Raw genomic sequence first — 14,438 nt, forward strand, 5'->3', positions numbered from 1 at the left:
ACCTTCCTCTCTCTGCTTCTTTTTCGCTTCAGAACACCCCTTCTTCCTCTTCTCTTCCCTTCTTCTTCTTCTCTCTCTTCTATTAATCTTCGCTTCTCTCCCTCCCTCCCTCTCGCTCTCGCCCTCTTCCCGCTCCCCTGCCCTCCTCCCCCCCCGCTCTCTCCTGTCGTCTCTCTTTCGCTCGCCCTCCCCCAATTCGGCCCCGTCACCTCTCCAATCTCCATTTCCGTCATCCTGGCTTGGCTGCACGTCACTGCGCTGTCCCGATCGCACACGGCGTGGCCTGCTCAAAAGGGTCCCTCCTCCCGCCGCCTCGCTGCCGCCTGGCCCTTTCCCACGCCCGCGACAGGCCACCCGCTTCCCCCCTAACCACCACGCTGCCCTCGACCTGTCGCATCTTGCCCCAACGTTTTCCCAATTCGGCGATCTGTTGACCTCATCTCCACCCACACACGCCCACACACACACTCAAAAAAAAAAAACACACAAACACCCGCAACGGCGTCGTTCACCGGGTAACGCCAGGTCGTCAACATGGCTGGTGTGCTGAATGCCTCGCTGCCGTCATGGAAGGACAATTCGCAAAAGTACCTGGGCAAGGTCACCATCATGTTTCCTTGGCGGTCGCTGCAGCTGCTCTTCCCGCATCGCATCCGCCGGAAGATTCGCTCCAAGCTGCGCAGTCGCCTGGCGCCGTCGTCCTCCATCACCTCGCTGAAAACCTCCTTCTCGCCCCTGGACACGCTGAAGGCGCTACAGTCGCATCGCTGGACCGTTTATGATGGACAGTATCTCGTGCTGGTATTTCTGGGCATCTTCTCATTAGCGATCATCGAAACTCCTGGTCCTCTTGTAAAAACATTAGTGTCTCTGGCTATAATTATTGGTCTCATTCTTCCCGTGACGTGCCAGTTTCTGCTTCCGGCCCTGCCCATTTTTGCGTGGCTGATCCCGTGGTATGGAATGCAGTAAGTGGCCTGTTTCACGCCCTAGAGGTTCCGCCGAGCACAGCGTTGTTCAGAGGACCGTGCAAGCTGTGCACATGTAAGGCTAATTATGTCGTCTTCAGATTCATCCCTAGCAGCTGGAGACCGCCTATCTGGGTCCGCGTGCTCCCCGCGCTTGAAAACATCTTCTACGGTGCAAATCTCAGCAACATCCTGTCCACGCATAAACATGTTGTTCTGGATATTCTGGCATGGCTACCGTACGGAATCATGCACTTCGGGGCACCTGCAGTATGCTCTTTGATCTGCTTCATCTTCGGCCCTCCCGGACTGACCCCGATCTTCGCCCGAAGCTTTGGATACATGAATGTCATCGGCTCTCTGATTCAATTCCTCTTCCCATGCTCCCCTCCCTGGTATGGGAATATGTATGGCTTGGCTCCCGCGCACTACGGCATGCCTGGATCTCCTGCCGGCCTCGCACGCATTGACGAGCTTCTCGGTTTCGATATGTACACGTCTGGCTTCACGGCCTCGCCCGTCCCCTTTGGTGCCTTCCCGTCCCTCCATGCTGCGAACGCGACCATTGAAGCGCTCTTTATGAGCCTCTTGTTCCCCAAGTTCCGCGCTGCATTCATTGCGTACACTCTCTGGATTTGGTGGGCCACCATGTACCTGTCCCACCACTATGCGGTCGATTTGGTTGGCGGAAGTCTGTTGGCAGCTCTCACGTTTTATTACGCCAAATCAAGGTTTATCCCACGCGTTCAACATGATAAACCTCTTAGGTGGGACTACGATTATGTCGAGTTTGGCGATTGCCTCGACTCCTACAACTACGACTTGGCTACTCTCCGTGGGGACTTCCAATCGGACAGCGACGAATGGACCGTCGGGTCTTCCTCTTCGATTTCTTCTGGCTCTCTGAGTCCAGTTGATGAATCTCAGTCGATCTGGGACGGCGATGCTCTTAGCCCCAATGCCGATCTTGAGGCTGGTCGATGACATATCTTGACTACATCCACTCAAGTCACCCATTCACGACTTACCAATTGACACGATCCATGAAGCGCTATGTTATTCTTCTTTTTCTTTTGGCTTAGCGCAAGCCTATGACTCTTTAGCGATAAAAATATTTAATTACCCTTTTTTTCTTTCTTTCTTTTGGCTACCTCTTCTTCTCGCGGCCGAACCTCACGACTGCAGCCTGGTTTCGGCGCTGTCGTTTGGATACCACTCATAGCGACCTGTTTTTTCTGGATTTTCAATCTCCTTGATAATTTACGACGAATAAGTTCTCTGGGAATCGAAAGGATACGCAACAGCTATAATTTTTAATGCAGCATCTTCGACCTCCGATAATGGCAACATGTTGGCTGTCGTGGTGTCATCTGCCCTGTTTCTCCATTTGCGACTGACAGTCTCACCTACCGCAGTATCTATTTCCATCTATTTCGTTATACATACCGTCGGTTTTCGCTGGTATACATTTTTAATGCACGAAATATTTCACCTGTCGACACTAGTTTTACTGGTTCAATGGCGTATATCCCTCGGCGCATTTCCACGAGGAAAGCGGACTACTGGAATCCCTTTTTTTATTTTTCAACATTACATTCGCTGTGCTCATGGCCAAAATTTGGCTTGGGGAGTTTGGTACATGGGATGGAATTGCATTGATAGCGTTCGTTTCGGATCATGGACATGAGCACCCATAGATATGTGTGACACGGGGATCGTCACATCTTCCATTCGCTTCAAAACCACATTCGCTTCAAAAAAAAAAGTTGTTTATTTTTTTGCTGCACTTGCCAAAGCTGCTACTGCATGTTCAAGATGAAGCACGGTATTGGTGTGTTTGAGGGCCGCAAGTATACTACAGCCCTGCAGTGCACCAATGCCGCCTTGTTTCACTTTCACTTCTCGTCTTGCTGCTGGTGAACTGTGTATTATTGCCATACTCCTTGGTCATCTGTGTTTTGCGGACCCACTACTCCTGCTCCAATACGTGGGGCTGGTGTAAGCGAATCACCGGAGAATGCGATAGCCGCCTGCCAAGAACATTATCTGCATATGGCATGACCGTTGCGAGAGGTGTGGTTTGCCAACACAGTTCCCTGGCAGTATGGATTTGTCTTCTTCTTTTTATTGTGCTATTGGCTGCTAATATCTTAACTGCCATTAATAGCTAATTGGTAATACTGGCTGTTGTCGCCTTAATTATGTGTGGATAGTGGTTTTTTCTTTTTTGTATTTTTGCTGTATTTTTTTTGTTCTTTGCCCTCTCTCCCGCTTCCCACTCTGTCTTGTATCACCTGCTGTGTGGAAATCACCTTGTGACTGTGGTGGGCAAGTGAACAATATTTGTTCGTGTTAGAGATACCTTTATGTACACAACAATATTCCATAAATTATGATTCAATGAATGAATCTCATGCTCCCTCTCAAATATCTGCGAGTTCTTGTAGGACTGGGGCAATATAGGGGTTGTAGTGTCATGGTATCTGCTACAATTGCTATTATCCGCTCACTACTCTATAGCTATCTGATTTTTAGGGAAAAGAAAAAAAGTCCACAAAAAGAGCCATCCGCTGTAAGAATAACAATATAATACACACTATCCATAAATGCTTGTACTCTGATATCAGACACACATCCTCTGCACAAAACAGCACTCACTTCAAAACGACATAAAAAGGGTATATAGGTTCCCCGTGGCTCCCAGTCCTGCCCCAGCTGCGCCATCGCAATACCCAATTATCATTCCCATCTAGCAATAATTCTAACCTGTTATCTTGCTTATGAGTTAATTTTTTTATGTTTTTGCGGTAATCCTCTAATCAATAACTCCACTCCTTTGCCCATAGCCTGGCTGCCCAGAATGCATGTACTCTAAGTATAGTCCAGATCCGCCTTCAATCATCGTATATCTTCACTCTATCCGAATACTCGCGGATCTTCGACACGAACCGCTCTTCAATACCGTCCCCCTTGCCGCCGGCCACGCGAAGAATTAGTTCGTTCAGCGACGACCGGCCTAGGATGTCGACATGGTCGCCTTGCGCATAGCCCGTGTTAGTGTCAAGATGCAGTAGAGAAGGGAGAGAGCTTGATGAAAAAAAAAAAAAAAAGAAACAAACATACCAGTATTCGGCCCGCCACGCGGCGAAAACCGCTCGGGCTCATGTGGCATCTCGTACACCTTCACCTTCACGCCAGCGGGGTTGAAGCGCTTCATCGACCACCCCTTGGCACACATGTACCCCAGGCTCATCAGGTTCACGGTGCCGTCGCCCTCGCTCATGGCCACGCCGCGGTCGATGGCGTCGCCGCTGGTGGCGGACGTGTCGATGCTGACGTGCAGCTTGGTGAGCGGGTCGTTGTCGTCGCGGTAGAAGTAGCTGCGCTCCGTGGGCTTGCCGACGCCGTAGAAGCAGTAGATCTTGAGGTTGGGCGCGAGCGGCAGCCGCGCCTCGAGCGGGTTGAGCCACTTGCGCGGGTCGGCCTCGTTGGCTTCGACTTCGTTGCGCGTGTGCGCGACTCCGTGCGAGTAGCTCCGGTGCACTTGGTCGCGGAACCACGGCTCGGACTGGTTGAACAGGTATTTCAGGCTGGCGTCGACGGTGAGGTTGTGTTTGGTCCAGGACGAGTTGGATTCCCGGAAGGAGAGAAAGTTTCCGTAGGTGAAGTTCTGCCCGGGCAGGTCGTCAGGGGCCCAAGTACCGTTGCCCCAGACCGCGTCGCCGCCTTTGGGTAGCATGCTGGATATTCCTGGCATTGCGCGGAATATTTCTGCTCGTTCATCCCTGGAGAGGAATTTCTCTAGGCCGTATACCGCAAAGGCATTGAGCTGAGCTGTGTCTCTCATCTCCCCAGATAGAACGGCTGTCAGGCCCTTCGTTGCTCCAAGCATGCAGCCACTAATATTTATCCAGGAGTCAATGTGCTTGTCAACCCATTGCGGCCCTCCACCACCGTGATGTTCGTTTTCCACCCATTTGAAAAAGAACATGGCAACTGGTGAGCCCATGCTGTGCGAAGCCAGAACCACCTTTTTGCCTGACAGCCTGACAGCTGCTTCTATATGGCTCTTCAGCCGGGTGAAATAATGATCACGCGTTTCGAGATTAATATATGAAAGCCGCCAGTCGTAGGCGGCGGTGAACGCGTTGGTGGGATCATACCCAATCGTCGCAAGGTTCTCCAGGATTTTGTTCCAGATCCAGTATCCCGTTATGAAAAAATCCGTGGCATCGAACCCTTGCGCAGCGCGAAGCTTCACACCCGGCGGGTCTAGCCCCGTCTTCTTGTCCAGCATAATATGCTGCTTCCAGCCCGACTTGTCTAGCACCAAAGCTCTCATCATGGTCCAACTTCCCCATAGCCGTTTGCGGAAATACTGCCGAGACTTTTCGTCCGTGCCCCAACTTTCCAGCCCCGTTGATATTACCCCTGGAATCATGATGACCGGGTGCTGTGCGTGGAGGCCCTGGGCCTGAAGATTCAGGCCAACGGAAAACGCATCGGAGCTGATCGCGTCGCGTTCTTGCTTCTATGCCAGGAACAGAAGTCAGAAAGAATATCGCGTCTGAACGCAAGGGGGGAAAATTTGTAGAAATTCAAACCGTACCGAGAACTCACTCGCGTCTTTGAGTATACCTGCTGGTATAACATCAATCAACGAATCGAGATTTAAATCCATCAGCCCATCCAAACTAATAACCTCATTGTGATTCGCGAAAAACAGGGCAACGCATAACCCAAACAGGCCGCCCAGCCCGAATATAAGTCCGTTTCGTCGTTTACTCCTCCTTTTAGGAGCACATTCGTGTGGTTGCTGTTGCTGCTGGCTGCTCGCGATCAGCGAGGCCTCGAGGGTTTCATTTCTTCTTGCATCACTCTTCCTATTTTCCTTCTCATTAAGCGTCGTCGTTGCACCGTCGTAGGCATCATCAGGAGTGTCATGTGGCGGGGATTCCGCAGTACCAGCGCCGGTGGCGGGAGGACTCGAGGTTGAAGAGCTGGAGCTAAAGATCTCGCCGAATCGACGTCGAAGGGTAGCCATGGCGCGACGAGAGAAGACTAGGCTATATCATTTTCTTAAAGTACACAGAACGCGATTGCCACAAGGAGTGCGAAGATCTGAGGGTGGTGGTGGTGGTGGTCGTCGTCGCCGCCGTCGTGGTGTGGAATCCGCCGTGTGGCTGCGCATGCAACCGGCCGGCTGATCGCGACAGAAAGCACAACCTCGATTGCTGGGACGGAGCAAAAGGGAAGCTCACCTGCAGGGAGAAAGAGGCGCCGGAAGCGAAAAGCCTGGTCTAGGCGAAGCTGCAGCTGTTTTTCTCTGTTGTTTTCTGCGGGATTCGCGCTGGAGGGTGATGGCATTGCATCATGTCTCAGCATGCGATCGGCACCTTGCTGAGTTTCTTTGTTGCGGCCTCTGTTGAAGCGCGCTTGACAACTTGAACAAGCATACGGAGTACCAGGACCCGGTGGATTGTCGAGAAAGAAAGTAGTGTCATTATGATCTTTGTCTTGCAATTACTACGGGCTGCTAAATAAAAATGGATGTAATATGTGCCACCCCGAAATCTGCAGGATTGCGAATACGCAAAAAAAGTCGAGTGAAGACGTGAGATGAAACCAGAAGAACAACCCCATTCAATCCTCAAGCCCATGCCGATGACTGTGAAAAAAATATTGAATGGAAATGGCCAATGTATCGGCGAAACAAACACCAGCGACCACCAATCTTAAGCCCGCTAACGCCTGCTGAGGATTCCAGATCAACTCCTAAAGGGGAAAAGAGTGGTAAATGAGCCCGGATTTCGATTATGCTGCAAGACAATGAGCTGTGTCTTGAGACCTGAGTACAACCAGGTTTGTGGATAGGAAAAGCAAGTAAAACGCGATGCTTAAGCGACCCAAGCGACGTCTAGTAAACCACGCAAAGCAGCTCGGCCTCTAAGATGAACTTGCCCTCCTTGTACTTTTCGCTGGTTTCGTACGCCTTGTCGTACTTCCAGCCCACCGTCTCTTTGCACTGTCTGCAGATGATGTCTCGGACGACGTGCCGGCCGGTGGTCATACTCCGCTCCGCCGGCTCGGCCTGGTTGACATTAACAACGAGGTTAAAGAGATAGGCCTTGCCATGTTGACCGCGGAAATTCTAGAGCAATATTGATGTCAGCAGCTATTGCCTCTAGGACGACAACAATGAGCTCATCGCCTACCCGGCTTATAATGTCATGGTAGTCAGCAAGATGGGTTTTGCAATTCTTGCATCCGAATATTTTGTTGGAACTGATGTAGGTATTGTATGCGAGTCCCATTACGATGACGCCTCTCCTACCTTCCCAGAAAATAAGACAATAGCACCACGACCTAGATCGGCCAAAGTAAGAAAAATGAAGCGTCAGTCAGAACAGGCGATGGTCTGGTATTTAGTAAGAGCAGTACAGAGTAGTGAAAGGTGTGAGGTGTCGAGATGGGCCGCAAAGCTGTAAGGCCTTCTTCCGTAACACAGGAAGGGAAATAGACGCTCGAGTGATGTAATGGGGGGGGTGATGGTTCAGTAAGGCGGGGGAGAGGGTAAGGTTAAGGTGGGCGGTGCTCCCGCCGAACAAGTTCGAACACCCGTTCCCTGAAGATCCCCAAGCCGCACGGCAACGAGAAATAGTTCCAGGGTAACCACGTTGGTAGCTCGTTCACGCAGATACTGCGGTGGAAGGTCACAGCCGCAAATCACCGCTGGTCTGAGGGGCGGATGGATGTGGCAGGGCGGTGTAGCTCCGCTTCGCGTGTCTTATGGCCAGTGGCTTAGTTTCAGGGCGAGAAGATGGCCGCACAGAAACCGGGGCTGCCCTTGGAATCTTCGAAGGCAAAGCAAGGCAGAGAAATGACGTTGCTTGAGGAGGGTGCTTATCAGACCGGCGATAAGAAATTGATGACTGTCAACTCCCGAAGTTGGGGAGGGACCGATATACGTGTCCTTTCTCTTTGAGGAGACCGTAGCAAGCAAAGGAGCACAGGCTGGTGGTTTTCCAGGCAACGACAAAAGCAATCGAGCAAGACTGAGCTGAGTGGTGGGCGAGAGCAGCAGCAAAGCGGGCTCGGGGGGCCTTTAAAGCCTGCCGGAGAATCACCAGCCGGCATTGCCACGGGACCTCCCAGAGCGAGTTAGCTCGGCCGGCCTCGGATCAATATTGTCCCGGTTACGGCCCACGAAGGTGCCCGAATCGCTGCACCGACAACTAATCCGCGATTCGTCCTTGACGTGGCCAGCCTAACTGCCTTTTTGGCTTCTATGCCTTGTTATGGGCCAGAATGTCCTCAGCAGTAGGTCAGTTCCACCCGGGGCTCGAAGTCGCAGGTCCTCCGTACTTGTCAATCACTGGAGCCTCGTATCCGTCTCGTCAGGCTTTCCAATCCATCACTGCACAGTTTACAGCTCTCATGGGCTAATATGGCAATGTTGCTGTGGGGTTTAAGAATACTTTTTTCTTAACTGGCCAGCTACATTCAACAGATATCCCCCGAATGTTAGGCCGCACAGTGCAACACCTCCTTTATCATTGCAATTTAGGCCTTCTTGGCAGAACATGGTACATTGATATTGGCAGGAACACGTATGCCTATTATCAACAAGCACCAACAAACAATTTTGGCCACAGCTCGTGGGAAGCTGTAGAATTGCACTTGTTGCGCAAACACCAGTTAAGACTGGTTGTATTCTGATAAAAAAGGTATACGAGAGCCAAAGCAACATCTTACAACGAAAACCATTCCGGAATGTGGCTGAGGAATGTAGTGGATTGCAAATCTAAGAAAGAAGTTGAGATGGTTTTGTTCATTTCTTAAGTGAAGAAATGTGGCTCATCAGACAGCTACCCTCTAGTACCTGGAAGCTGTACTAAAGATGGTATTGGCTCTTTATTTCAGGAGAAGTGTTGGTATCAAAAGCGTATAAGCATATGTCTTCTTTCCCAAACCAGGTTCTACAAGAGGCCGGCCTGGAATTATTTAGTTCAATCTATAATAATAACAACGAAGATTTGGCCTTCCCGCGTCTCTTTCAAATCCCTGCTAGGGTACTCTTGTTACCATCTCGCTGGCTCACAAACTTTTCGGAAATTGTTCCTTGTCCTTGTCTATGGATGGGGTTTTTGTGTCGCCTCATCTCACTTCTGCTGGAGGAAGTGAGCCAATTAGACAGTTGTATTCTCCGAAGTCGGGTTTAAAAAAGACTCCAGGCTGTCGGCTTGTTCTCAGGGCCCTTGTGGAAATGTTTTTTCTTCTCTTATATGCACAGTACATAGTTCGTAGACCCTCTGTGTTTCCTAATTAATTATTGTTGCCTTGCGAACCTATGACCGAAGCTGTGAGGTGCAATTAAGATCCCCTAAATAGTGATACTGCAGGCCCGATATATTTACCAAATATCGATTCCGTCCTTAGTAAGCCTTACATCACCGGAGCGCGGAATTGGGCGTTGGGCCATGGATGTCACGTTGCGGTGGCTGGCGCGTGCCTCCTGATCACCTTATCGGGCTGGCCAGTGCTGAGATTCGACACAACAACTGAAGGATCGTCAACGCTGCTAGCATGCAGACTCCGCAGTTTCACATGTACCCTTCCCCACAAACTCCGCCTTCGCGAATGCGTCTCCGGGCTTTTGTTTTGCTTCCGGATAAGGAGTTGTCGCGCCGTCATTGGACGGCTGGCACTATCGCCCTTTCAGAGCCTGCATTATCCGCATCCCGAACCTAAGGATAACCAATCAGCCACCAGCCGAACTACGAGACTTTAAATTCTTTTAAATTTTTCTCAAGACCCTTTCAATATGATAAGGCGCCAATGCTGGTTAAGGGACCCAACGTGAAAGCCTAGCACTATCCAACGTGGAGGGGAGGGATCAAACCTGGGGAGAAGGACGGCAGATAATCTTGTTTGAGCAAGCAGCAAAAGACATGCGTAATATGATAATGATGCCCAGGCGCTACTCCTTCTTGGAGGCTGAAAAACGGGAATCACTTGAGGCGGGCATGAAAGAATAGCTGGTTATCATCAAGGAAAACAGTATGCTATATGCAATAATTACGGGTTTCTAAGATTTGCCTATATTGCGCCAACCTATGGAGACCTCTTTTCCGTGCTCCGTTATCTCAATACTAAATATAAGCGTCTTGTGGGTGGACCGCTTTCCCAACCACGAGTTCACGACTCCACGAGGGTTCCGATGATCCTCCAGAAGACTTCACGCCAAGCTTGCAGTTCTTGGCCCGGCCGAAAGCCCTTTATATGAAGGCCAGCCTCCCTGTGGCGGCCTCTTTGCGATGTTCGGGAATGCTCAGCTGTCCTTGGGGGCAGGCTAATCTTATCCAAAATGAGAAATCATATGGCCGCCGGGTGGTTTTATTCCCCCAGTCAAATCAAACGCTACTTTGCAACGCGCGTGTCAAGTCTTAAGCCGCCCAAGGTAGGAATTGAGCTCCAGCGTATAGGTTCTTCTTGCTGACCGTCATAGGATGCTAAACTAGTCAACCCATGGACTATTATTCGAAAAGTGAACAGACATCAATGGCTTATGTTTTCTGTTGGTTACCTTGGATGGGTCTGGGATGCCTTCGACTTCTTCACGGTTATCATTTGCCTTACTGAAATTGCTGCCGACTTCGGCGTTGCCAACTCAGAGGTCTCATGGGTATGCCTTTTATATTTCCCCCCCTCTTCTTCGGTCACAATTGTGCTGACGGCTTGCCTGTTCAAGGGAATTACAGTCACTCTTATGCTACGATCCGTGGGTGCGCTCATCTTTGGTATCCTTTCTGATCGATATGGAAGAAAATGGCCCATGATTATCAATCTTGGGTTTTTTGTGGTTCTTGAACTTGGATCGGCGTTTTGCACGAGCTTAACTCCATTCCTGGCCGTTCGAGCACTGTATGGAATAGCCATGGGAGGTGCGTATATCGTGAAGGTCTTCCGAGAAGCTACGAGTTGCTTACACGACATGTTTAGGACTGTTCGGACCTGCGGCTGCGACTGCACTGGAGGATTTGCCATACGACGTTCGTGGGGTACTCGCAGGTCTATTTCAAATGGGTTACGACCTCGGCTTTCTTCTCGCCGTCATATTCTATCGCGCTCTGGTGCCTACCACAAAACATGGCTGGCGAAGTTTGTTCTGGTTTGGGTCGGTTCCGCCGATATTTATCATCATTTTCCGCTTGTGTTTGCCGGAAACTCACCATTTCCAAGCCATGAAAGCGGAGCGTGAAGCGCGCCTTAAATTGAAAAATTCAGAGGCCGCCGAGCAGAAAAAGACCTCCAGTCTACGTGCTTTCTTAAACGACGCTGGAAAGGCTCTCAGACAGAATTGGGTGATGTTTATCTACCTCGTTGTCCTTATGACCGCTTTCAACTCGTGTGCGCATGGAAGCCAGGATTTCTATCCTACATTCCTCAAGGATCAAGTTGGCCTCGCCCCAACCGAAATCACGGTCATTACAGTTCTTGGCCCTATCGCGGCCATTCTGTCCGGTCCTACTATTGGATACCTGAGCACTATATTTGGCCGTCGGCTCAGTATGATGGTTTGCTGTATCTTCGGCGGAGCCATCATTCCTGCGTATATCCTGCCTCGCAATCCAAACCATCTTACAGCAGGCGTGTTTTTCGAGCAATTCTTTGTTGGTGGTGTATGGGCTCCCGTCCCAATTCATTTATCAGAACTTTCGCCACCAGCTCTTCGCGGTCTTCTTGTTGGTCTGACCTATCAGCTGGGTAACCTTGCAAGTGCTGCATCGGCAACTATCCAGGCAACCATTGGCGAAACCAAATATCGGCTTCCTGACGCCCCAAATGGTGCCAAACGATTTGATTATGGGAAAGTTATGGGTATATTCTTGGGTGCCACGTTTGCATTCCTCTTTTTAATACTATTCTTGGGACCGGAAATGTCGCAGGAAGAAAGAGAGACAGAAGATGCAGCGGCAAAGGAGTTGGATAGATTGCAGAGAGAGGGCAAGTCTTTGGCTGAGATTGGACAAGACAGAGCAAAGTTGGAGCATAAGATGATGCAAAGCGAAATGGAAGAGGAACAGAAATTACCGGAGGAAAAGGCAGAGGTGCAGACTTTGGAGGCAAAGTAACTTTCTGGGTTTTAATTTCTGTGTAATCTTTTGGGGGATTTCAAGATGAACAAAGGGTACATATCTCAAAATGGATGAGTGACTCACTACTCCGTACAAAGTACAGTATTGGATGCTTAAGCACCATTCAGAAAACACACACACCATTCATCGGTAGATAGTCCAATCATTTCTCGATTTTCTTTCTCTACAAAACTACCGGAAAACCATTCAAGGAACTATTACCAAATGAGTGTTTTCCTCAATCACTTCCAGCTAATAATAATTTCAAAGGAGACTCTCAGCAGGTCACTACCAATATGCTCCTTTTGATCTAATAAAGGTATGCACAGTGCTGTAACCTAGTTACCATGAATGATAGTCTTCAATTTATAATGCTATCAAATCCCAATGCTAGGGAGCCATGCTTCAACAGCACAGCTAGTAAGCATAGTCGACAACTGTTGGTATGTGCTAGTCCAACTTCAAATACTCCTTTATTCGAGCAGGGAAAATTATCATGAGGAAAATCAATACAATGCTGAGTGTGCCGTGACAGTCAATTGAAAGTGATTCAATGAGATTCAAGATAATTCGACAAGTAAAGGATAAACAAATTCCTTTCGTCAACAAAAGTACTCGGATTGGGGGTCTTATAGCAATATTTTTGTTATCGGCTGAAAACGAAGGGAAGACGAAGTCTATTTCTTTGAATTGTTTACTTACGTGTACATTCACAAATCACCAAAGATCAATGATTTGAATATCTGACCGAATTTTTGGAGCAGTTTCACTTCAAAGCAACAGGATTGTCTCTATCAGAGGCCAGGTTGCAAAAACACCTAGTTGTTCTCTCACGTACCACCGATGGACAACACCAAAGGCAAAGAAAATGATATCTGGCAACAAGTCGCAGGAAATGAGTTTCAACCCAACCTCAGCGTTGATCAAGATTCACCGAGTGGGCCTCCCAAAAGTGTCTGCAATCGGAATGGCCCCAGTGTTCCGTCCACCATTCTTCGAAAATATCATCCACCGTCTCATCGACCTTTGAAATTCTCTCATCACGTCGTAGGCCGCAAAGCGCACATGCATGGCTGGCATTTATCCCTCCTTCTTGGGCGCTAGCAGTTTTCACTTGCCAGTCCCTAGAGGTCAGTTGAATTGACTGTTTCCCTCCTGCAACAAGGACGGAATTCAGCAGGCCGCCGCGTTTATTCCAAATATCGAGCACCTCGACTGCTTCCTTTTCTTCTCTCATATTCTCACTCTTATTAACACTGCTAAGTTTCATTCCACCAGATCTCCCAGATGCTGGTCCAATTTTGGTACTCTGGCTTAATATTGAATCTCGTTTCCAGCGTAGACTGCGTCCCAATATTATGTAGATCATAACTTTCGCACTATTTTTAATGTCCTCGACTAATGTAGAGTCTGGTAGGGATCCGGACATTTCTTTAGTCCGTAATTTAGAGGTTGAAACCTTGTTACATAGTTTCTCTAATAAAGAAGGGAATAGTCGAAGAAGGATTGAAGGGGGAGGAATATTCGTGGGTCTTACTACTTTCTGAGAGCTGATGGTTATGGGTGATGGGGCTTTCATGTCCATGGATATTTGGTTTGGCTGTGATAAGGTCATTGGGCCGACAAGTGGCATTGTCTGTTTCGGACCATTCTCACTAGCAACTCCATCAGTGAATTCTCCCCAATCATCCTCGTCTGAATGAGGCCATGCCGTGACTGGTTCAGAATCATCTTGTGGCGTTGTATCTGAGGGTATATTTTCAACATTGCAACTCAATAGTGGCAGCTTCGGAACGGGTGTTTTTGGTGGAGGTTCTGTGTCATCGATAGATAGAAGATCTAGAGACGGTGCAGTTGGCTTGGACAAATGGGTTCCAAGTTTCGGTGTGGATTTCATATGCACATTGCTTTTTGCCGTATCCGTTGCACCAGGCTGTGAGAGCCCGCCTTGCGCTGGGCGAGGCTCCGCAGACTCGAAGTCACCCCAGTCATCTTCGCTTGCTTCACTTAGGGCACTGTCGATCGATGCATCAAACAAAACCTCAGTATCCCCTGAGGTGTGCGTTTGTGGCTGCTGGATATGGCCCGGTATGGAGAAGGACGGTTCTGGCTGTATATCGAATGTGAAGTCGATCAGTGTAGATTGGCCACTCGCGGTAGAGTGCCGTGGTGCCGTGTAGCTCGTCGAAGTTGAAGATTTCGTCACCGCAGTATTATCAATGGCATTTGGGTTGCCAAATTCTGCAAAGAGATCTGCAGACATGCTGAAATATTGCTGTTCCAGTCGAGGAATGCACAATGAAGCTGAGGGGATAGCATCAACGCGTTTGAA

At 49.3% G+C, this 14,438-nt stretch overlaps 4 protein-coding genes across 4 annotated transcripts; 2 read left to right on the forward strand and 2 right to left on the reverse strand.

Moving 5' to 3' along the window:
• Nucleotides 1–534: 534 nt before the first annotated feature.
• AUR1 (Phosphatidylinositol:ceramide phosphoinositol transferase (IPC synthase)) lies at nucleotides 535–1,952 on the forward strand (the record flags this gene model as incomplete). The annotated part of the gene is made up of 2 exons (XM_049251312.1): nucleotides 535–968; nucleotides 1,070–1,952. The coding sequence occupies 2 exons, from the start codon at nucleotides 535–537 to the stop codon at nucleotides 1,950–1,952; spliced, it is 1,317 nt and encodes a 438-aa protein (XP_049109612.1).
• Nucleotides 1,953–3,862: 1,910 nt separating this feature from the next.
• On the reverse strand, nucleotides 3,863–6,012 carry LRO1 (phospholipid:diacylglycerol acyltransferase; the record flags this gene model as incomplete). Its single annotated transcript, XM_049251313.1, has 3 exons — nucleotides 3,863–4,005; nucleotides 4,092–5,499; nucleotides 5,578–6,012. 3 exons carry the CDS (start codon nucleotides 6,010–6,012, stop codon nucleotides 3,863–3,865), a joined length of 1,986 nt encoding a protein of 661 aa, XP_049109613.1.
• Nucleotides 6,013–10,335: 4,323 nt separating this feature from the next.
• On the forward strand, nucleotides 10,336–12,103 carry LOZ57_002238 (uncharacterized protein; the record flags this gene model as incomplete). Its single annotated transcript, XM_049251314.1, has 4 exons — nucleotides 10,336–10,428; nucleotides 10,477–10,653; nucleotides 10,720–10,912; nucleotides 10,971–12,103. The coding sequence occupies 4 exons, from the start codon at nucleotides 10,336–10,338 to the stop codon at nucleotides 12,101–12,103; spliced, it is 1,596 nt and encodes a 531-aa protein (XP_049109614.1).
• A 916-nt stretch (nucleotides 12,104–13,019) lies between these two features.
• Nucleotides 13,020–14,369, reverse strand: LOZ57_002239 (uncharacterized protein; the record flags this gene model as incomplete). The annotated part of the gene is made up of 1 exon (XM_049251315.1): nucleotides 13,020–14,369. One exon carries the CDS (start codon nucleotides 14,367–14,369, stop codon nucleotides 13,020–13,022), a length of 1,350 nt encoding a protein of 449 aa, XP_049109615.1.
• Between the last annotated feature and the right edge of the window lie 69 nt (nucleotides 14,370–14,438).

Source organism: Ophidiomyces ophidiicola (assembly GCF_022830035.1).
Source record: "Ophidiomyces ophidiicola strain CBS 122913 chromosome Unknown scaffold_6, whole genome shotgun sequence".
NCBI lineage: Eukaryota > Fungi > Ascomycota > Eurotiomycetes > Onygenales > Onygenaceae > Ophidiomyces > Ophidiomyces ophidiicola.